The sequence below is a fragment of the Crinia signifera genome, chromosome 3 (assembly GCF_055691185.1).
Source record: "Crinia signifera chromosome 3, ASM5569118v1, whole genome shotgun sequence".
Lineage (NCBI taxonomy): Eukaryota > Metazoa > Chordata > Amphibia > Anura > Myobatrachidae > Crinia > Crinia signifera.
The window spans coordinates 197,682,675-197,707,125 of NC_139219.1; the positions used below are offsets into that span (position 1 = coordinate 197,682,675).

Consider the following 24,451-nt stretch of genomic DNA (forward strand, 5'->3'; position numbering starts at 1 on the left):
TAGTACTCAGGTGCCAGGCATTCCTGGAGGGCACAATGCCACGGCACCTGGAGTGCAGACTGTACCCAGTACTGGTGTTTATGTACTAGCAAGTAGTTGCTCCACCACACCTATTTCTATGCCAATTTCTCCTGGTACTTTGTACGTATGTATATCTGTGCCCTATAGTCACCCTGCATGGTAAATGATATTTTCACACGGACACCAACTAGATTACAGAATTTTTAATTTTTATATACATTATTAACTTATAAACTTATAAAAAATATAACATAAATAACAAGTAAATAAATAATAAAGAAATACTTAAACATAAAAATAAAAATATTTACATATGGTGGTAAACTTGTCCCACCCCATAATCCCCTGTATCCATCGGTGGTTGGGAGGGAGATGGACTTTCCAATAAACTCTGGAAGGGGCCACCAGGTGGACCTGGTGGGAGCGTATTAGCCAACGTTGCCGGTTGGTGCTGCCTTTGCCCAGTTGGTGGCTGTAAATGTTGATACTGGGGATATTGCACCGGGTGAAATACCGCTTGTTGGGGTATAGGAGCTGGGCTGATGGGTTGAAATTCAACCCTAGGCAGAGGGGTCTCATCGGTGAGACGTGTGTGCCGGGACAGAGTCCCCACACGGGCCCGGTACAGCGTCTCATAAAATATGCGCTCTACCTCCACCCTTGTAGCCGGGTCCAACTTTCGCAAATTGTCAGCTAATACACTCCCCACCCGGTCCGCATCATCCTCATCCATGCTCATCAATCTGTTGGCAGACTCCAGGATCTTGGTGGTTGCCACGTCCGCAGCATCTGGAGTCTGCCTCGGCCTTTTGCGCCCTCTTCTTGATGGCGCTTCTGCTGGAGGTTGAGCGCTTGTTTGCGGTTCAGCGCTGGTCGTGGCGGTTGGTGTGGGGGTGGAGCAGAGGGCCGGTGAAGGCAGCTGTGATGCCACCTCCAGCGATGCCGAAGATTCATCCTCGGCAAATAGCGATGGCTGTAACAAAACAAGATGACAATGATGTATCACTATCGATTTTTAAGACTTCCATATATTTTAATATCTACGCAGAAGAACGCAGCCCATACACCACCATGTTGCTGCCATGGATGAAAGTGAGCTAGTTGAAGAGGCGTTATGACTGGCATCTCTGGAAACTAATTATTTAGATACCAGACATACCAAATACTAATTTAAACACCAGAAATGCATCTATGCGTGCTAAATTAACAGGGATGAATACATGCAGTATTTTATTGGTGTTGGCGCTGTGGATTGGCAGAATGATATTATTCCGTTAATTTTAGACAACAAAAAATATTACAATAATCCGCGCCAGAAAGACTACAACAGTGTAGATACCAGGGATTACCAATGCCAACCAAAAGTTCCAAATACAAAAAATGTGGTAAATGCACTTGCGATGTCTGAATATTGATCACTGTGTTCTCAGGCGGATAAGAGTATAGCTCCACCACTGAGAAGAACCAGAATTAGGGCCACAGAGAAGGTCAAATTGACGATGTATAACCAAAAGGGGGGGGTATCGCCCCCTGCAACTGACCTCTCTGTTGTGCCCAACAGAGAGGTCAGTTGCAGGGGGCGATACCCCCCCTTTTAATTTTACATGTTCACAATTTTTATACTGTACTTGCTGTTATATTTATCTGGTTTGAAAAAAAAATTTAAAATAAAATCCGTCTACTTACTGTGCCGCAAATGGTGTCATCAGAAACCTCTTGGTTGCACGCGGAGGTGGAGGGGGCAGGCTGGTTCCTTGAAGTGTTGCTGACCGAATCCCTGGGCAGCTCCTGGTCCACCGTGAAGGCCAGCAGGTCGTAGTACCACAGCCTGGGCACATAGACTTGGTCTGCCCCTGCCCCAGACCGCTTTGAGGACTCAACCTTATTCAGTTATTTTTTAAAGACGGTCCTCATATTGGCAATCCGAGTCCGGACCCACTCTACATTTGCTGTGGGGTAGTATGTTTGGCTCACCCTCACCAGCTCCTCCAGAGCAGATAGCCTCTTCTGCCGATTGGAATGGTCTCTGGATTTTGTGTTCCAGAGACAATTTTGATCCCTGTAGGCCTCAATGAAGTCCTTCATGAACTCGACATTTTTTTCTGCCATGGTTGAATTTCTGTTCCAAAAAATAAAATAAAAAGGCATATTATTTTCTTGATACACAAAGCACACCATAAACCATTTAATGTACAGGTGTTCAGTCTGTGGGCCACTAGATATACTGTAGCTATACTGTAGTACAGGAGTTGAAACTCTGTGGGACATAGGATACACGGTCACTACAAGCCCCAGCATACCCATGGCCCACAGATTGAAGTCCCTGTCATAGAAAACTACACATTTTGTTTTAATACTCACCGAAATAAATGTCGATACAGTCCGGAAAATTCGCTGCGCTGCTCCGATCAATCCAACAGCAACGACGGAATATTCTTTCGTGCTGAACGTGGCTTGAAACACAGTGATTGGATGAGCACAGGAATCTCCGCCCCACTCACGTGCTTCGCGTCACACAGACACGGGACATCGAGGAGCCATGTCGGAGGGTCTGGCGCCACCGCATATGGGGGAGGCCAGTACAGCACCTTTGTTTTCCAATTCAGCACTGATAACAACAGATAAAGAAATCGCTGACAACAAGGAGAAAAAAGTGGCGCGCGCATCCGCCATGTCATCTGCAGAGGTGGAACTGATGGTCAAAATGCTGGATAGAAGGGACTACGATTGTTCGAGAAAAACATACCCCAAGACAAATTATAGAAAAGAAATTATTATGCAGCGTGTATGCAAGGAGATAAAGGAGAAGTTTGGGAAAAGAAGGTCCAAATACCAGCTCCAAAAACGGTGGTCGGACCTGAAGCACAAGGAGCAGGCCAAGCTCAAGAAAATTCGTGGAATTATTAAAAGAAGTGAGTCCAATGCCCTAGGTGGCTTTATTAATATACTGTCTTGATCCATTACATTTTGTGTGTTTTGCTGACATGTTGCTTGTTTTTACTCAGAGGAAATCCAATCCAGGAGAAGACATGAGGAAGGCAGAGACAGGGCCTCCAACCTAAAAATAAAGAAGGAGAGTACAACAGGTAAGGTTTTGTACCAGCACACCAACAGAACAACACATGTTTTATACACACAACAAGGGGTAGTAATATGTCACTTTACCTTGTCACTATAGATGATATCCAGGCTGCGCAGCCGATGGAAGGGACCACAGAGGGCCACCAAGTGATTGCGATCACCAGCAGTGTAGATGGTGAGTGTATACTGCAAATCATCTTTATGGGATAGTGACGTATCATTTGTGGAAAGGTAAACATTTCTTTATCTGTACTTATTATAGATATCATCGAGATTTCAGATGTCAGTGCAGAGGGGGAGAAGAACACACCATCACCTGACACGTCCAGCGACGAAAGCACAATGCAAGAAAACATGACACAAGTCCATAAATGTCTACAAGAACTTAGCGGGAAAGTCCATACCGTAGCCCAAAAAATTACGAAAATCCAAAAAGGCGTAGCAGTAGTACACTCTTTATATGAAAAAATTTATAACGGTTTGCATTATAAAGTCAAAAAATAGTTTGTGTACTTTATTTTACTTTTTTCTCCTTCTTGTTTATTTGGAGGCCAGCAGCATGCACCTTAAAATGGTGCATGTCATGGCAAGCAGTCCCACGGCAGCAATGCATAACATGTGAGCAGGCCGGGATGTTCCCATGTGATGCGTTGCTGCCGTGGGACCGCTTTCCACTACATACACCACCATGTTCAAATGTGTTTTCATGTTTTTTGGGTGGGTGGGCGTTCCTGCTAAACCTTCACACGTGGCACTTATGTCATGGCAAGCAGTCCCACGGCAGCAATGCATCACATGTGAGCAGGCCGGGATGTTCCCATGTGATGCGTTGCTGCCGTGGGACCGCTTTCCACTACATACACCACCGTGTTCAAATGTGTTTTCATGTTTTTTGGGTGGGTGGGCTTTCCTGCTACACCTTCACACGTGGCACTTATGTCATGGCAAGCAGTCCCACGGCAGCAATGCATCACATGTGAGCAGGCCGGGATGTTCCCATGTGATGCGTTGCTGCCGTGGGCCCGCTTTCCACTACATACACCACCATGTTCAAATGTGTTTTTATGTTTTTTGGGTGGGTGGGCTTTCCTGCTACACCTTCACACGTGGCACTTATGTCATGGCAAGCAGTCTCACGGCAGCAATGCATCACATGTGAGCAGGCCGGGATGTTCCCATGTGATGCGTTGCTGCCGTGGGACCGCTTTCCACTACATACACCACCATGTTCAAATGTGTTTTCATGTTTTTTGGGTGGGTGGGCGTTCCTGCTAAACCTTCACACGTGGCACTTATGTCATGGCAAGCAGTCCCACGGCAGCAATGCATCACATGTGAGCAGGCCGGGATGTTCCCATGTGATGCGTTGCTGCCGTGGGACCGCTTTCCACTACATACACCACCGTGTTCAAATGTGTTTTCATGTTTTTTGGGTGGGTGGGCTTTCCTGCTACACCTTCACACGTGGCACTTATGTCATGGCAAGCAGTCCCACGGCAGCAATGCATCACATGTGAGCAGGCCGGGATGTTCCCATGTGATGCGTTGCTGCCGTGGGCCCGCTTTCCACTACATACACCACCATGTTCAAATGTGTTTTTATGTTTTTTGGGTGGGTGGGCTTTCCTGCTACACCTTCACACGTGGCACTTATGTCATGGCAAGCAGTCTCACGGCAGCAATGCATCACATGTGAGCAGGCCGGGATGTTCCCATGTGATGCGTTGCTGCCGTGGGACCGCTTTCCACTACATACACCACCATGTTCAAATGTGTTTTCATGTTTTTTGGGTGGGTGGGCGTTCCTGCTAAACCTTCACACGTGGCACTTATGTCATGGCAAGCAGTCCCACGGCAGCAATGCATCACATGTGAGCAGGCCGGGATGTTCCCATGTGATGCGTTGCTGCCGTGGGCCCGCTTTCCACTACATACACCACCATGTTCAAATGTGTTTTTATGTTTTTTGGGTGGGTGGGCTTTCCTGCTACACCTTCACACGTGGCACTTATGTCATGGCAAGCAGTCTCACGGCAGCAATGCATCACATGTGAGCAGGCCGGGATGTTCCCATGTGATGCGTTGCTGCCGTGGGACCGCTTTCCACTACATACACCACCATGTTCAAATGTGTTTTCATGTTTTTTGGGTGGGTGGGCGTTCCTGCTAAACCTTCACACGTGGCACTTATGTCATGGCAAGCAGTCCCACGGCAGCAATGCATCACATGTGAGCAGGCCGGGATGTTCACATGTGATGCGTTGCTGCCGTGGGACCGCTTTCCACTACATACACCACCATGTTCAAATGTGTTTTCATGTTTTTTGGGTGGGTGGGCGTTCCTGCTAAACCTTCACACGTGGCACTTATGTCATGGCAAGCAGTCCCACGGCAGCAATGCATCACATGTGAGCAGGCCGGGATGTTCCCATGTGATGCGTTGCTGCCGTGGGCCCGCTTTCCACTACATACACCACCATGTTCAAATGTGTTTTTATGTTTTTTGGGTGGGTGGGCGTTCCTGCTACACCTTAACGCAAGCACCTGTATGTGATACTCTGTTCAGGTCCGACCACCCAAATAAACAAAGTGTTCACAGTATTTTTTGTCAGTATTTCTTAATAAATGTTAAGTGTTTATGCAGAACAATGAACATCACATATCTATCTATCTATCTATCTATCTATCTATCTATCTATCTATCTATCTATCTATCTTCTATAACTATATCTGTCAGGAATGCACACACAACGATTATTTATTTCAAAAGGAATGCACATACAACGAATATTCTTTAACAGCATGGCGCGGAAAGTACGGGGGAGAAGACTTCCTGTTGTTTACATGCTGCGCTGATGGAGGGATGACGCAGCTAGTCAACACCCACATGGGCGTGCTGCTTTTGGGAGGAATGATCGCAGGAACGGGCTGCATATCGATCGAACGTGCGTACACATGTCACTTTTCTTTCGATATGGAGCCGTCCTGTCGGAAGAATATTAAGCAGCAAAGAACCTGCGACCGACCGACCGTGGACGGCCAAGAGCGTTTTTGGCCGTTTATCGATCGCAACGAAGGGATCGGGACAGCATACACATATATACAATCGAACGGCCGTTCGTCCGCAGATCGGAAGAACGGCCCGACGATTGTACATATGTGTACCCAGCTTTATTGTAGGTAGTTGTATAATTTATAGCAATGTCATTTACCTAACACTACTATCTGTTTTCCCAATTAGACCAATTATGATTTATGGATACTTGGGTGGAGGCACTGACATGGAGGCAAACCCTTTGACAGAAGGATACGGATGAGTACCATACTCAAGACATGGTAAATTAGCAGCCCACAATCCCGATAGCGGCTAGAGGGGGTGGGGGTTACATCTATAATTAATTCATTGCCATATACAGATTCATCAACAAGTACACCTAGACAAGGTTCAGTAGCTCCAGTGATACCTGCGTGGAATAATTTATCTTTTACTTTATGTAAGTACATTTAGAGTTAAACCTGTACAGTTATAAGCGATGACATTAATGTTCTTTTAGTCACTGGCATCCACATTTTGGAGAACTTTCAAAGATCAAATGTCATCCATAAAACAAAAATTTCCATATAATTTTCTATTTACATTCAAGTATGACATGTACAGTACATTAACAATAATACAATGGTTCCCATGAAAATCTACCTAGAAACGTAATGTCAGATAAGAACCACTTGGCCCATCTAGTCTGCCCATGCCCAAACACACAGTAGGGTTAATCTTTTGTTTGGAGCCAATTAATCTACCAGTATATTTTTGGATTTTGTGATAACCTGAATGCCCGAAGGAAACCCTCACAAGTATATACAAACCAACACAGTTAGGGCCATGGTGGTAATCAAACCCATAAGCTGAGTGCTGTGGAGCAGTAATGCAAAATATTACATTGTGCTTGTTGTCAACTTGGCTCTGCTTTCAATCAAGATCATTCGGTACTTCTTTACTTTTACGGCGCCAGCATGGCGCCGCGCTACTTCCGGGTTACGCTCGCCACAAACTAAGTAAAATAAACGAAGTTAACGCCATGCCAACATGGATAGTTCATACCTCCACTATCCATGTTGGCATGGAGTTGATTTTAATTAGCGTGGCGAGCGTAGCGAGCCACCGAGCCCGCAGCGTGGGCGAGCGAAGCGAGCCCCGCAAGGGGACTCTGACGCGCGCCGCCATGCTGGCGCCGTGAAAGTAAAGAAGTACCGATCATTCAAAAGGTGACTGAAGTATAACTGGCATTGTGGTACAAATAAGTTTTAACGGGCTGAGTATAAGAAAGAGTTAATGCGTCTCCACATATGTACTAGAATGCACAGTTCCTTTACTGGTGTATGCAATCTGTATAAACATCTAAATGGAATACACCTACCTTCCACATTTCAGGAAAACAAATTAAGAAAGTATGCTGCTTTTCTCAGCTCTTTTGCCATTTCCACTTGCCAAATATGCTATTTGCAATTTAGAATTGGCACTCTTTTCATATAGACAATTAGTTAAGCAGTTGGCGATTACCCTTGTTTACCATGCTGCTCTCTGGTGCATCACATTTTGTGCAATGTATTCTCACTCCTTGTTTATCTCGCCGTCTATATCTGTGTGTGGGTTTGTGCGCATCCTCTCTCTCTACAACTTACAAGAATCCTATAAACAAGCACATATATTCATGGTAAATGGATTTATTTACTCTACATGTAATGTGTTGTAAAGTACCGTCCACCCCTCATGTTCAGATGATTTTCCACTGTCCAGATATACTTTCAGATATTAGGCAACCGTGGGGAAGAGCTGTGCTTGAATAGATTCTATTTGCACAGCACTGTAGCATATGTTGTTGCTCATTATATTCTTTAGGATAATTAAGACATATAAGCCCATGAAAATCCCATGTGAATTGTCAAATACTTGGTGTAAAAAGTTCTTGATCTGGGTTTACAGATTATTGTAAAGTGTAGTTTTTCTCGCATAAATATCTCATAGGGAACCTAATGCAAACCTAACCCCACCTTCCCCGAGTGCAAGCTAGCCAGTCGCAGTTACTTATGGATCAAGATGCCTGCTGAAGGTAATCTGCCACCAGCATCCTGACCCTTTTTGAAGATCCGGTGCTGGTGTTTTAACAGCAGTTGGGATGCCGGCGTTGGCTGATAGTGTCCCTCTTATAGAACCCAAATTAACAATGAGGTAAGGCAGAGCTGTCTTGTAATGTAGCCAACAAATGTTAACTGGTCCAGGGAACTGTGTAGTTGAAGTCTACATCTCACTGGATTTCAATAACCTGTGTAAGACATTCATTTATAAGATGTTTGGCAAGGTAAAATACAGGTGGGGCTCTGTTGACATGTCACAGTAGCAAATTATTACCTGCAGCCCAACAAAGAATGGTGGCTGTGGAGCCCGGGTTCTTCAAACAGGCACCAGCGACCGCGATGTAGGTAAGGTGAGCGTGGCTACATCTGTACATCATACTGTAGCCTATGTTATTTTAATCACAGTACTGTATGTACAGTATTACACAGTTATACACTTCTATCATATGAAATATGTATTCCTTGTGTATGTATAGCAACTCTGCCACATGAGGTTGAAGACTTACGTCTGCAACATTATCTGTACAGTGCTAGGAAATTTGCTACTGCAGGGGTGGCCAACCAATCAGAGGCAATGAGCCCAAAAATATACTATGGTAAGTCGAAGAGCCGATACCATTCAAAAATGGGCGGGCCTAGCTCCCAAAAGGCCATGCACAACATTTTTAAATGGGTTGTGGCCTAGCACATTTATGCTATATAAAAACATCTTATCATTAAGTACTTATCAGCTCCAAATAAGCAGCACATTTATATTTTGTATCATCATTATTTTACACCAGCAGCCCATTTAATGTATTTCTAACACCTTGTGACACATGTATTTCAATCTTAGAAACCCATTTATGCACTGCAAAATGTCAAATAAAACATTACTATTTTATTCTAGCAGCACTCAACTGAAAGGGAAGCCTACAGCTGAATCAGTCCACATCACTAATGAGTAAAATAACTTATAAGCCTAGAAAAGAAGCTGGTCCAATAGGATGAAGCACTGGAGAGAGCAGCATAAACACACCACTGAAGTGCTGGCATAAACATGGCCACATGCCAAGGATCTTCCCTGGCATCTCCTATTATAATTTCATACAAGCAAGAGGGCTGGGTTTGCCAAGATGGGAAAGCCAAACCCAGCCCTCCTGTCTCACCAGATTTGGAGTAGTCCAACTGCCTGTATGAGAAGGGGGGGGGGGGGCTTAGCCAGAGGAAAGAGCTGACAGCCGCTGCTGAGAACTTGGCGGTGTGTCAGAGCGATGGGGGCGCAGCTGGAAGAGCTTACAGACACTGTTAATAGAGAACTCATCGGCATGTCTGCGCAATGGGGGTAGCTGGAAGAGCTGTCAGCTGCGGTCAGCAGAGAGTTCAGCAGATGTCAGAGTGGCAGGGGGGGTATATCATATCTCATTAATAGAAGAGCCACACGTTGGCCACCCAGGGGCTACTGCTTACAGACTAATAAACACTAATGGTGGGTGTTGAAAACACAGGGCAATGGAGGCTTGCAGGTGACTTACTGACAGGGTTCAGTTGGACCATTATTCTGCGTCAGCATTAGCAAACAGGTATTTTCATTATGCTGAAAACAAAACTATTAAACACAATGCATTGCAATTACATTTTTTTTTAATAATTACAGTAAGTAATTTCAAACTATTCTCTATAGCAGGGGTGACCAATAGCATACATAAAAAATAAAAAACATTACCAAAATTGCACGAGTGTAGGAGCCCTACCAGAAACATGTGCTGGAAATTGCATATCACAAAGATCTTTCTGTCAAGTCTTGGTAGAAGGGTCTCTGAGCTTGTGCTCCCAAAGTTAGAAATGTCCTGGTACGTAGGCTGGCTCCTGAACACCATACCAACGCATTTCAAAGTATGCAACTGCACAGCTTGACAGGTAAAAAACATTGACCGTTGCTTAGAGGTGAAATCTGCTGTACCTTCTTGTGTGAGGCTACGGGAGGGTTGGATGTACATCACTTTATCTTGCAAGAAGGAGCGGTACTGTAACTGGGAGGCTCCTCCCCTGCCGGCTGAATATTAAGAAGCAGTGTGCAGAAAATAAGCGCGGACTATGCAGAAAATGGAATGCTCTTCAGTGCCAAGAAAAATACAGTGGTGGAGGACATTGTTTATGTAAAAGGGGAATGGTATATTTATTATAACTGGTTTGGTTTTCAAAAGTGCTCACATTAGATATACAGCTAAAAATATATTCATTTGATGGAACTTAATATCTTTGGAAGGTTGAAGCTACAACATATTATTCAATCGAGAAATCACTGGAAATACTTATCTATCATGCAATACCATCAGAGATGTGTTTGATTGGCTCCAAATTTACTCTGAAGCAGGAAAAAGACCCTAGACAAACAGCCAATACCATTAAGTACTATCTTCAGAATGACAAAGAAGAAGGCGCCCTGGAAATGGTGATATAGCACCCACAACATAAAAAACAAATCATCAAAATCATCAAGTCAGTCTGGGATTATATGAGGAGATAGAAGGACTAGAGCAAGCCTTTGTCCCCAGAAGACCTGTTCTCCAAGATGTTTGGAACAACCTCCCTGTCTGGTTCCTTCAAAAGCTGTATGCAAGTGTATCTAGAAGAAATGATGCTGTTTTGAAGGCAAAGGGCGGTCAACAAAGTATTCATTTGATTTAGCGGCTTTTCTGTTCATTCACTTTGCATTGATAAAAAATAATCTATTAACACTTCTATTTTTTAAAGCATTCTTAGGGTCCATACACACTGGGCATGTGTATCTATGCCCAGCGTGTATGGAGAACAATGATAGAGAAAATCGCTGGGCTGAAAAACGCTCAGTGCATACACACTGAGCATTTTTCGCCCATTTTAGCGATATTCCCCAGGGGGGATGACTTTCCATAGCCAAACGCTATGGAGAGCCATCCACTCCGCCGCTCATCTGCTGGTAATGCTATCAGACGAATAGCGATAATGTGGGAGCACCTATCAGCTCTCACCGCCTATTGCTGCCCCACACAAACTGGGCGGCTTTCAAGCTGAAAACCGCTCAAACTAGTAAACTGAGCGGCTTTCAGCTCAAAGTTGCATAGTCTGTATGGGCCATTACTCAACAACAATAAACAACAACAACAAAAAACAATAAAAAAAACTCTCTGTAAGACTGCACATGTTACATCAGCCCCACCTGCAGTGCATATGTTTTTGTCCATTAGATAGTGAACGGGTGAAATTTTATAGGGTGAGAGATTCAAATCAAACTGGTTAATGATTGCTGCTTTAAAAAAAATGGAGATTTCTTACTGAATCTCTCATCACATTAAATTTCACCCATTGTGCCTTTTCGAGTGAACCAGAATAACCCTTTATATCCATTGTCCCGCATCATAGGAAGACCTTATATACAGTAGGCGTCGACAGTCAATATTATACTATATGGTCGACAGTCAAAAATTCAACAGGTACCAAAGGTCAACAATATGAAAATGTTGACATATAAAAAGGTAGACAGTGCTAAAGATCAACAGATCTGGTTCAAAAGGTCAACATTGGCAATGGTCAACACACATATGGTCGACACGTGTTCTGTTTTTTCAACTTTTGAACATTTATTATGTATGTCACCATCTATTACCTTTAGTAATCTTGTGCTAAGCGAAGTAAAGTGGAGCAAGCCACCTTGTGTTTTGCCAGGCACCTACATGCTATTAGGATGGCCCTGCCTGAACCACTGCCAGCAGAGAAGAAGCCAGGTTGTCCTGTATAAGACAGGGGTAAGGAGCCAGCAAGTACACACTACTTCGCATTGTTACAGTACTAAATAAATCTGGCCATGGATCCAGCCTATACACATACACTGTAGCCTGGATTAGGCAGCTTCCCCTGCAGGACTGCATAACTGACTGTAGTACAACATTTCCCTTAGGAAAAATGATATTGCTACAGTAAGTGAAAAACAAAGCTGTATAACTCTTTAAAAAAAAAAAAAAGAAACTGTAATTACTAATACTGTATCTTTAAATATCCTGTGCCTGAATGGGTTTATCTGCTAGATGCAGTATTTGCATGACAGCTTAAGTACACGTGTAAAGAAGTAGGTTTTGAAAATCCTACTGTGCATATCATCATCACTGTTACTTAAAAGCTTAAATTCATACATGCATCCGTGGACTGGTGTGGTGTGCCGTGAACAAAGCCGTGACACACCTAAATATAAGGATTTATTTCATATAAAGATGGCCCACAGATTGTAAACTTTCAAACACCTCTTTGTACTACTTAAACGATATGAATAATACCCCTTTTACACCGCCGCAAAACCCCGGGTCTTCGGCAGGTCAGACCCGGGTCAGCCTCGGTTTAAATGGGACATGCCGTGTCCCTTTACAAGGGACTTCTACCCAGGTTCTGACCTGGGTTGAACACGGCTAGGACCTGGGTAGAGGGCAGTGTAAATAGGTACGCCGGGTCATCCGACCAAGCTCCCATTTACATCAATGGGGGACGTACTAGAACACTAAACTATACAAAATTAACTTGCCTGCACAGTCTATATTTTCTTGCAATGCCAATCCCACAGCAAGCTGTCTACACACAGGCCCTCATTCCAATTCATTCAGAACGGGGCAAATTTGGGCCCAATTAGGATGTTTGTTGCTCTGCGCATGGTATATTATGTGCATGTGAATGCTTCGGCAACTTGCATGGTTGCCGAGCAATTTGCAATGATCGGGGCGGATGGTGGCGGGGGTCATCCCCCATGAATACACAGTTGTGTGCCGGAAGTAGGTGGCTGACAACACAGGACATCAGTTGCAGGGCATAATAATATATCAAGTAGCATAATGTGTAAGTGGCATTTCGGTTGGCATAATGTGTAAGTGGCATTACGGTGTGGTGCATATTGTGTAAGAGGCATTACAGTGTGATGCAAGAGACATTGCTATGAGAAGGAAAATGACAAATATTGTTAGGTGTTTGAAGGGTTTTTGTGGTAGCCAATGTTGGGGGTGCATGGTGCAAGAGCATGCCCCTTAAAAAAATATAAATAAAATGGATATGGTACAGGATATAAAAAGTTATGCCATTATACATCATGCATGTTCAAAGGTGATTGCTTGCTATAAAATTCTAATTTCTCTTCTAATAGCCTAAATAGTAATACAGATGGTCTCACTGACAATAGTATCTGATTAGTAGCTACTGGAAATATATAACTGTATTAGGCTTGAATGCAGCTATCCAGAATAGTCTGAAGTGTTTCAAAGATGCATTTACTATGTCACCAGATAATTTCCAGACAGCTTTTTACTTACAGAGGCCTTCTGCAAATGGTCTTACATACATACACTGAGAAAGGTTGTGTACGGGTAAAATTCATCTGGTGTACAAGAGAAGCAGAGAGGTATTGGAATTACACGTGCACAGTTCATAACAAAAACACTGCAGAACTATCACCGTGGTAACACAGCAGATTCTGTTTAGAATAGGGCCATGTTCAATGCATGTGGTGACATTGAGACACAAAATCAAGCTACAGTTTGCAGTTGGGTGTTCCATAAGAGTCTATGGCATACCCACAGTAGAATATAGTTACAGAACATTGTTTGCTGATATTTGTTGTGTGCAGTTTAACAGTAACAAAATGCAACAAGACAACCCTCTTATAATACTAGTGTATCAAACAGCCTGCAGTTAAACGTATCACTAACTTCTTTATTTGATGCTGGAAGATTATTAAAATATAACTCCAGCTGAGTATGATGCTCTATGTGTGGTATAAAAGTGTTATAATAAAAATATGTATGTTTACCTTGGATCCACTGTTTCCAATAACTAGAATGATCGTAGTCACATGTGATTGTTCTCCTTACTTCCCAACCTGTACCTAACAAGTCCAGTAGGTGTGTTTCATTGCCACTTTCCTGTCCATACAGTATGAATGGTGAGCTTATGAAGCAGGGCATTAGCACTAACTGCAAATGTTCTTAAGCTTTTTGTTGGTTCCTTATCTAAACCTTTACTTCTTTAAATGCCACAAAAAAAATTATATATATATATATATATATATATATATATATATATATATAGGTGCATAGGGTATCTGGCACTCACCCGGCGTAGCAAAGTTTCTTTGACCCGGTGCCCTCACCTGAGGGTGTAGATAAGTGCAATTTGTGTGCGGCACTCTCGGGTTCTGATGACGGTTTGAAAATAAACCGAAACGTAGATTTCAGCACTTGCACGAAGTGTCATTTATTTCTATAAGAACCCGAGAGTGCCGCACACAAATTGCACACACACATATATATATATATATATATATATATATATATATTTGATATTGGAGCCCTTCTTTAAATATTAGTACTGTTCTTGTGGGGGTAGCTGCAGAGCACAGCTGTCATTATTGTGTTAATTTACAAAGGCACTCTTACGTCAAAACAAATATAGCGTGAGTTTTTGCCCACTGCATATGCTGAACGATGTAATGAAAATCGATGTAATGAAAAGGCCCATAAATCACTCAGTGTATACACAATGAGCGATTTTCATCCGACCCAGCGATTTTCACAGGGGGGTGAACCACTATGGAAATTGTTTCACTCTGCCTGAAAGACAGGCCAACATGAGCAGTGGCTGTCGTTGATGCAGGAGCGTTCCCCGATCTTCGCCCGCCCATACGCACTAGTCGATTCTGAGCTCCAAGTAGCTCAAAATGGGAAAGTCAGCAACTTTGAGCTCAAAATCGACTAGTGTGTATGCACTTGTTTCCTAGAACGGCCACAATCGGGGGTAATCGTGTACCTTAACTTAAGGTACACGATTACCCCCAATGGACCCGATTTCCTTTGAAATCAGGTCCACTTTGCCGGCAAAGGCAAAATCGGGTCCATCACGTCGGTCGGGTGCATTAACATGGCACGCGACCGACGCGATGGACCCGATTTTGCCATAGGGTTCAATGTTAAAATATTTTTAACATTGTAATCGGGAAAAAAATGGGAAATGGGCCAATATGGGCCATTTCTCATTGTATATGCCCCCCCATTGTGAACGTTACCCCACGATTGACGCCAACCCGAAGCGTGGCGAGCGTTGCGAGCCCGCGAGGGGCGGCGGTACGCGGCCTCCGACCTTTTCATACCCCTACTATCCACGTCGGCGTGGAGTTGAGAATATAAAGTGTGGCGAGCGCATCAAGCCACCGAGCCCGAAGCGTGGTGAGCGGACGCGTATACCTGTGAAATAATACGCATCCCCACACGGGGCTCACTGCGCTTGCCACGCTTCGGGCTTGGTGGCTCGCTGTGCTCGCCACACTTTATATTCTCAACTCCACGCCGACGTGGATAGTTGGGGTATGAAAAGGTCGGATGACGTGTACCGCCGCCCCTCGCTTCGGGTTGGCGTCAATCGTGGGGTGCCGTTGAGGGGGTTAAAATTGGGGTCTGGGGAGAATTTTACATTGAATCCAATGTAAAATAGGGTCCCAGGGACCCTATTCACATTTCAATCAATGAAAAAATCGGGGCCATCGCGTCGGTCGCATCGCATGCGATTTGGTCGCATGCGATGCGATCGATGCGACCGACCCGATCAAAATCGGTGTGGCCGTTCTAGGAAACAAGTACCTTTTGTTATATAGAGTACTTACTGCAATAGTGTTTTACACAATGGATTTAACTGAGAAATTTAAGACAATTCAACTTTATATTATTTATTTCGATATTACAGATGTCCATTAATTAACACTGACTTATTTGCAGGTGCTAATTTTAAGTCTCATCATAAACATTTGATTTGGAAATAAAACTATGGTATTATGATGCCTATTTTTTTTTACTAGTCCTTAGGTAAAGATCGCTCTAAAATGGGTGTTGTTGGACATTGTACCTCAGGATCTCATGGTCACCCCAATGCTCATCATTTACTTATATCGGAAATCACAAATATTCATATAAACCCCATGCCAGCTCCCCGTGTACAGAAAATGCATGCAGCAGGGCCCAGTAGTGTCAAACTCATGGCCCTCCAGTTGTTGTGGAATTACACATCCCAGCATGCCCTGCCATTGATCTGATATAATGGATTGCTAAAACTGTGGCAGGGCATGCTGGGATGTGTAGTTCCGCAACAGCTGGAGGGCCATGAGTTTGACACCACTGCAGTAGGCAGACAAACAAATCTACCTCCAGAGCATTCAAGTTTCTACCGATTTGGCAGATTTCGGCCAATCACAATTTATTATGTCACAGCTAGGCACTTTCAGTTTCTCTTGACGCTGGCAGAAGCTAAATCACTTCTGTAACTGCACCATTCTATGGGGCAGATGCACTAAGCTTCAAAAGTTATCAAATTGGGAGTGATAAACAGCCAGCCAATCAGCACCTACCTGTCATGTCACAGACTGCGTTTGAAAAATGTCAGGCAGGAGTTGATTGGATGTTCTTTTATCAATCTCCGAAGCTTAGTGCCTCTGGCACTATGACTGCCACTTCATAACATGTCAGTCTGATTACACTGGTTTGGTTACATCATAAATACAGTCTAAATTTTACTCTTGACAATGGTTGAAATTCACATTTGAATTTTTTTATTTCTTTTTTCATAGCAAATATTCCTCCTGATGATGGACTGGACTGACTTACGTACTTACCAACTGCTAAAGCTAGGGGAAAAAAGAAATGCGATTTGCGTACAAAGGGAAACAATTCCAGTAATAATAACAAAATGACTGCCTTAAAGTCACAAAGGACATTCATTTTAACCACAGACTACATGAAACGACAAACATACATTGTGGGAAAACAGTAGCAACCCCTTGAAATCACTGGAAACATTTGAGTCTTCAGGGCAAAGCAAACATTTGTTTTCAATCATCCGTTCATTATACTCTCAGCTTAATGGTGAAGGATTTTTCTCTACCAAATACAAGTCTAGGAGTCTGAAACTTTCATTCACAGATTACACGGGTTTAAACATGCATTTTTTTCTGCCAAATCTCTGCTCTAGGATGAGTTTGAGACATCATTAAAGAATAAACACGTTAACATTTCATTTACATCTCAGCTGTAAGATCTTGGCTGTGAGAGGCCAACAACACATAGAAGGCCTGTGGCAACCGGGAGGGTGACATTAACCATGGGTCCTCATGCATACACTCTGACTGCTGAAATCATGCCTTCAGGACTTGGCCTTGCTAAACAACTGCTTTAATATAGTAAACTTACGGCAAAATTAGACCAACTCTTGCTACAAAGCCCTGTGGAGCCAAGAATACCTGTCACATTTAGGAGGCGATTCAGGATCGCTCGTAGTGATCCGAATTCAAGCCCAGCCCCAATAGTGCATTTCTGCGCAACCCTGACAGTGAATGCTTCGGCGAGTTAAACAGTCGCCGGGCCATTCGCTGTGGGGAGGAAGGGCTGGGGTTGTACACAGGGCCAGACCAATAAAAACTCTGGGCGTTTCCCTGGGAACAGGGGTGGGCTGATGCTTCCCGGGGGAGGGTGGCTGACATCACAGGACCTCAGCTGCCCGTCCCGTCTTCGTCCTAGCACTTGGAAATAAAAGTCAGTACAGACCGACTTTAATTTGCGATGGCATCATTCGACTACATGCAAGGGGATGTGTTCTCGCTACACATCCCATCACATGGTACCAAGGGGAGTCATTGGCGGGGGGCAGGTATTCAGGTGGGCGAAATTTACACTATTTAGAAATTTAAACTAAGGGGGCAATTCTGTACCGCTCGCTAAGCAGTGAACAACCGCTGCTTAGCGAGCGTTACAGAATTACCCCCTTAGTCTAAATTTCACATGTAAACTAATTTGATTACTGTTGATAAGTTTCAGAATAAAACCTAGTAAAACATGGTCGTAACAGTAATTTGAAACCATTATTTCTTTTAAACAGTAGTCTCAAAACACAGTACTGTTTAGGAAACATTATTAACAATCAGCTGCATTATTCCTGATCCTCTTGTGTTTTATACCATGAGCCACTTGCATGACAGTGTGCATGTGACTTGCTCGCTCATCATTTTTGACAAGGGGACCAATATTGCTCTTGATCTGCTGTGCTTATGTATAAAACCATAAATACAGTAGAACTGAACACACAACAGGGGATTTGATGATAAAGTGCATCATTAAATTAGACAACAAAAGCAAATCGTTGGCTGGTACAAGACTGATCAAAACTATTTGCTTTTTGGTTGCAGCACGTTATATATACTGCAAGAATGTTTACATATAGCGGAACATAAAAGAAGTAAACAAAAATCAACAGTCAAAACAGGTAGGAAATGAGAATTCCTAAAATATACATAAACTCCAAGTTATTCTTCCAACAGCAACGTATTCTTCCACGTTGTTCTTCCAATAGCAAATAAATGTGATATTTCACAGTTTGCATCCAAACATGACATTTATCATACAATATGGCTGTCTTTGTTTCTCATGTGCGAATGTGTCAAGTCTCAACGTCTGAAAGGATGTGTGTTCGTGCATAGTAATTTATCTAGGATATGAATATTGCATATCTTTCAGTGTATTTCTGTGCTTGTAACATTATATATTTAGTAAGATCTGTCCTCTGGCAGTGAGTTCACTACACAAACTAGCTTTCTAGAAGCAGACACACAATAAGGATTATATTCAAATATTAAGTAGGTAAAAAGGCTTTAACTGTGCTAAAAAGAAATGGGGGTTAATGTAGACAAACACATTCGGGAGTTATTTTGTGGTGCAAATGTCATACTAATAGAAAATATAAATGATTTGCTGAGTTATTTGCTTATAGAAGGGTTACTAGTATTATAAACAAGACATAAAATGACTTGTTTCATTACATTGTGGTGTATCTAATTATTTTGTTTGTGAATTGTTGAGGGTTAACACTTCCAGTTCTTAAATAGCTTCCATTTTTTCCTCTAGATGTCAGATGAACCCAGTCATAAAATCATGTTATGACAATCCTTGTGGCACATGGATTCCCAGAAACCAGTTTGTTGGGTTTCATCACATTCTGATCTAAATAAAACTAAGGCTCAGCTATAATAAGACAGGAATCACCTTTCCGCATTAATGCCTGTGTTTTAATAACGTTTTCTGGTCTCATCTTTCTGTGATTGAAGGTAATATTTAGAACAGTTTACTAGCATTAGTTTATGTCACTTACAGGGCCGGCTCTACCATAAGGCAGCTTTAGACATCTGCCTAGGGCGCCGGGATCTGGGGGTGGGGTGTACCACTTATATCAAAAAATTAATAAATGGAAGTGAGATAAAAGAGCCAGTACTGTAGTTAACTGGACATACATCTACAGTAGCTAGTATATGAGAAGTGTGAGCTAACTGCTCCTGGGCCATAGAAGAAAACCAGGGCTGTGGCAGAACAGAGCTCACACACCATCTTGCCTTACAGTGAAGGCTCAGCTGTACTTTTCCTTAACACTGAGAGAAGTGAACTGTGAGTCACAGACAAAGCCCACCAGCAGCAGTTTCCGCCTTCTCTCACCCACAGGCAGAAATCTAATGATACAGTGGGTATAACACGCCCCATTACTATTAGAGACAAGTGACAGGACTTCCTCTGAATTGTGCCCAGCAGACAATACACCATGTGACAGACAAGTCCCATTCATCATCATCATCATCACCACCATCATCATCCTGGTCCACAGACTTGTGATGATCGTAGGTTACTGAGCAGCCTGCAAGACAATTCTTCTATAGGACTTTGCTTAACCTGTCTGTGTATTTATATATATATATATATATATATATATATATATATATATATATATATATATATATATATACATTGTTAAAGCGTTGTTGAAGCACACATGTTGTACATTGTAAACCATGGGCATTCTTGCTACACATACAGGTACAGTAGGTGATTGTGCATTTCATCAGGTGCATCCCGGCTCATCAATACTGACAACATACAGTATAATAAAGTTCTAGCGGCATGGCGCAGCCTATGCAATCTAGCAGCACCTTACTATCACACAGCACATGAGCCAGGGGTACACGAGGAATGATCCATATGACAGCTGAGCGGTAAAGTCACCACAAAGTGACCGTGTACTCACACAAATACGTGGTAGACGAAAGCCCAGCCCCGGGGTCTCTCCAGCACGTTGTACAGATAGTTCTGCAGCTTCCTGTACTTGACGTTCCTCCGGCAGCTCTGGCTGCTATTATAAGACAGCGGCTTCCCCAATAAGCTCATGCGAGCTCCTTGCTTCCCCCTGCGGCTCTCCTGCACGCCGCCACCGATCCCCACACCGCCCCTGGCCGCTTCTCCCGTCCCCAGCAGCAGCAAGCCGTCTCCTCTGCTGGAGTTCAGCAGCACCCGGCTGCCCCGGCCGGATTCCACATCCTTCATGCCGTAGTAGCGCTCTCTGCCTCTGCCCCGGGCGCCGCTCTTCATCCAGAGCTCCGAGCCTCCCTCATCGCCTCCACTGTGGTTGCGGGGCATGGCATCCCCGGCGCGGGCAGAGGCGGCGGAGCCCCGGGTGCATGCGGGGGATGCGTGTCTCTGAGATCGGTCACTGAGGAGTCTCCAGCTGTCAGATCAGGACATTCCCCCGGGGGCACTGTCTGTGCAGAATGGACCCTGGGTCTCAGTGAGGCAGGTTGGGGTGTCCGTTCCTGTTAGGGCACCGCTCCTGCAGCCGGTATGTGCACTGTGCCTCCTGCGTGGGGTTACTCAGCCCGGTCACACAGAGCAGCATGTTCTCCTAGGTAGAAATCCTCCCGTGGAAAGATTCCCCTCTCGGGAAGTGTGATGTGGATGCCACTGTCCCCCCTGTATGACGGAGTGCTGCTCTCCTCCTCTGTGTGGCTGCACCATCACCAGTCCCTCGTGTGCTGCTCCATGAGTCTGCACTCCCCAGAGTGGACACTCGGCTCACACCAGGTCACAGACCACCAGGCTCCTCATTCAGAAGGCAAGTCGGTATGTTCTAGGCTGCAGGACAACTTGGTCTTCTATTCTGACAGCCAGATGCCAACCTCTGTGCCAAACTATATCACCCTTCTGCACAAAAAGTGGCAAATCCAGAGATTGTTACCCCTATGGTCGCCTTTCCCAGTGCTATAGGGAGAGGTGTGACGTGCCAGTGACAGCATGCAGTGCCAGCGGAACATTTATCTCCCACGATGATATGTGCAGCTGATGTCACACACAGGAGGAATCCCCCAGCTCTGAGCCGGCTCTGTGCATGCAGGAGGGGCCAGTGCTCTCACTAGGGGCCGGTGCACACACACACACACACCACAGCTCTACAGCTGCCCGGCTCCTGTAACAGACCTCCCAATACACATGATGAGGAAATCACAGCTATCAGTGCCCACTACAAACTTCTAGGCAGCTGCCATTTCCCCCTCCACCCAACTTCTAGAACACAGCAGCAGCAGTACTGAGACGCTGCCTGTACTTGTGGGGCTGTGCTCCGCGCCTCTGCTTCCCCGATGCTGCTGCTGTGGGAGTGGATGGGAGCTATAGGGAAATGATGAGTAGAAGCTGTTAGCGCTGTGCTGTGGGGGAGAGGCAGCTGCTGGCTACAGCATTCCTCCTCACCCGGCTCCTTTCTTCTCCTTTCCTTCTCATGCTTCTTGGCTGTGGTCTGGATGCCTGTATTGTAGGCACAGGTGCAGCCGGCGTTGGGGGTGGAGAGTGGGCACTTGCCGCTCTATAATATAAGCCAGGAACTTTTCCTTACGTTTGGGCAGCCGGATTGTTCCCATAAATGAGCAACTTACACAAAAATGTTTTCTTGTGGTAACACCTGATGAAATAAATTGACAACATATAGTTACTGTGGCAATGATTGCAATAACGTTATTTTATTTTACACATGATTATGTGTACAATGAATGGCAAAGCAGCATTTTGCGTGAATTTATAATAGTCCTTCATTTTTTCAATTGCTATGTTAATATAAGCATATGTGAACCAGATAATGATAGAATTCTAGGCAAATACTTAGGGACCCATTTATTAAGGATTGCATATACTGTACAATGTGATCTGGGAAGAACATTACTGCCCAGGATCGCATTGTAATATATACATAGTAACATAATAGTTTAGGTTGAAAAAGGACTTACAGATGGCGTGCGAGTCAGCCAGCCCGTTCTTTTGTCAAATGACCTGAGCTGGCGCAGTCTGGCGGACATGCACTCCATCTGAAGGGGACTTGTGAGAATCCCACACGCTCATGCGTGCTGAGTGGAGAGAGGTTTCCCTGGCCGTCTCTGCTTCAGGGAGATGGACAGGGATCGGGGGCTGCGGGGGAGCTGCTGAGGGTGGCAGAGGGCTCCGACGGAAGTGCCCCCTTCTGACGGCTGGTGAATGGCGATTCTATCGCCAGGAGCAGCTCCCATCTGTACATCCATCAAGTTCAATCTTTGATTACCAGTTATATCCCTGAATGTTTTTATCCAATAAAAAAATTTCGGTACTTATGTAGTATCTGGGCGTCCAATTTAGAAATCGGATCGCATCGCATCGTATCGCATCGCATGCGACCAAATCGTATGCGATGCGATGGTCAAGATTTTTCCATAGGATTCAATGTTAAAATGGTCTGAGTCCATTTTAACATAGAATTCAATGGGAAAAAGGGGTCCTTTTCCTTTCCCCACTATCCAAGTGGGCATGGAGTTGGATATAAACCTGTGGCGAGCGTAGCGAGCCACCGAGCCCGAAGCGTGGCGAGCGCAGCGAGCCCCGCGAGGGGACACAGAATACTTTTTAAGAAATATGCGGCCGCTCGCCACGCTTCGGGCTCGGTGGCTCGCTGCGCTCGCCACGCTATATAAAATCAACTCTATGCCCACTTGGATAGTGGGGAAATGAACAGGACCTTCTTAACATTGAATCCTATGCAAAATCGCATCGCATCGCATCGCATCTGATTGTATGCCTTAAGGTAAGGCATACAATCACAAAATCGGCAGCCCAGATACTACATAAGTACCAAAATTTCTAACCTTAATTTAAATGAAGTAAATGTATCTGCCAACACCACTTCATCTGGAAGAGAGTTCCATCATTTTACTACCCTGACCGTAAAAAAAAAGTCCTTGCTTCTAAGTGTACGAAACCTTCTCTCCTCCCGTCTAAGTGCATGCCCGTGTGTCCTACTAACTGTTTTAGGAGTAAATAAGCTGCCTGAGAGATTACTGTATTAGCCCTTTATATATATGTTTACAAGTTAAACTTGTCTCCCCTTAAACGTCTCTTATTACAGTTGGTGGCCATGCAGGTGGGATCGCAGCAGAGATTGGAGATTCCTGCTACAGTCCCTCCTGATACATTCGGGTGATACTTAAATAAAAACTGGTGTTTTCGGGGAATAAGCAGCAAATATTAAATTATAAATGGTCCCCTTACTAGAGGCATCTCAATTCTAAAGGTGGCCATACGCTGCTGCGGGAAGTGACATCGGATTGGATGTCAAACACATACGATTTGGCCACTTTTCACCCGATTTCCCAGACTAGTGTATGGGGGCTTTAAGACCAGCAGCAGATTGGGGTAAAATGGGCTGGAACATTGCTCCATAGGCAAACGCAAGGGGGTTTACGGTTGCCTGGAAACCTTCTCTTCTTGGCAAGTGGCTCAAATTATGTCAACAATAGCAATAATATATAATACGATTACTAGCGTTGCCGCCACATCATCCAGTGTGGACAGAGCAGAGCTGCTGCACATGTTAGAAGCTGATTAGCTGGTGCGTTATCATCTATCCACTTTATTAACTTTTATCACTTCACTAAACTTAATACTCACTGTTGACTTTTTCGCGGGACTCTAGAGGGGTGACTATTAAAAAGATATATTTAGTTACAGTTTTCCACTGAAGGCCTCTTCCAGTTACATTCTGGCTTTGCATGTGTTTCTTTACCAATAAAACAAGTCATAAACCAATTGGTTATTTTTGGTGTCCGCCTATAAACATTATAGGGTCCATATATTAATGATTTCATTTGGAATGTGATCTGGGTGCGGTATTAGTGCCTATGATAACACTGCAGAATGCGATCATATGCAAATGTATCACATGGTACAGGCGGGACATGGTTTTGCAAAGGATCTTGTCCCTGCGATGTGTCAAGTGCAATGGCCACCATGCACAGCAGCCATTTCTGGCAGAGGGAACAATACCTAATCTACATCCCTGATCTGTAGCCCATATG

At 44.2% G+C, this 24,451-nt stretch overlaps 1 protein-coding gene across 1 annotated transcript in view; it reads right to left on the reverse strand.

The window, feature by feature from the left end:
• The window catches only part of KCNQ5 (potassium voltage-gated channel subfamily Q member 5), a 527,262-nt gene extending 505,382 nt beyond the window's left edge, over nucleotides 1–21,880 (reverse strand). Inside the window, exon 1 of the mRNA XM_083177212.1 lies at nucleotides 20,335–21,880. Coding sequence (XP_083033338.1) covers nucleotides 20,335–20,723 — 389 coding nt within the window. The 5' untranslated portion in view covers nucleotides 20,724–21,880. The remainder of the gene's footprint in view (nucleotides 1–20,334) is intronic.
• Between the last annotated feature and the right edge of the window lie 2,571 nt (nucleotides 21,881–24,451).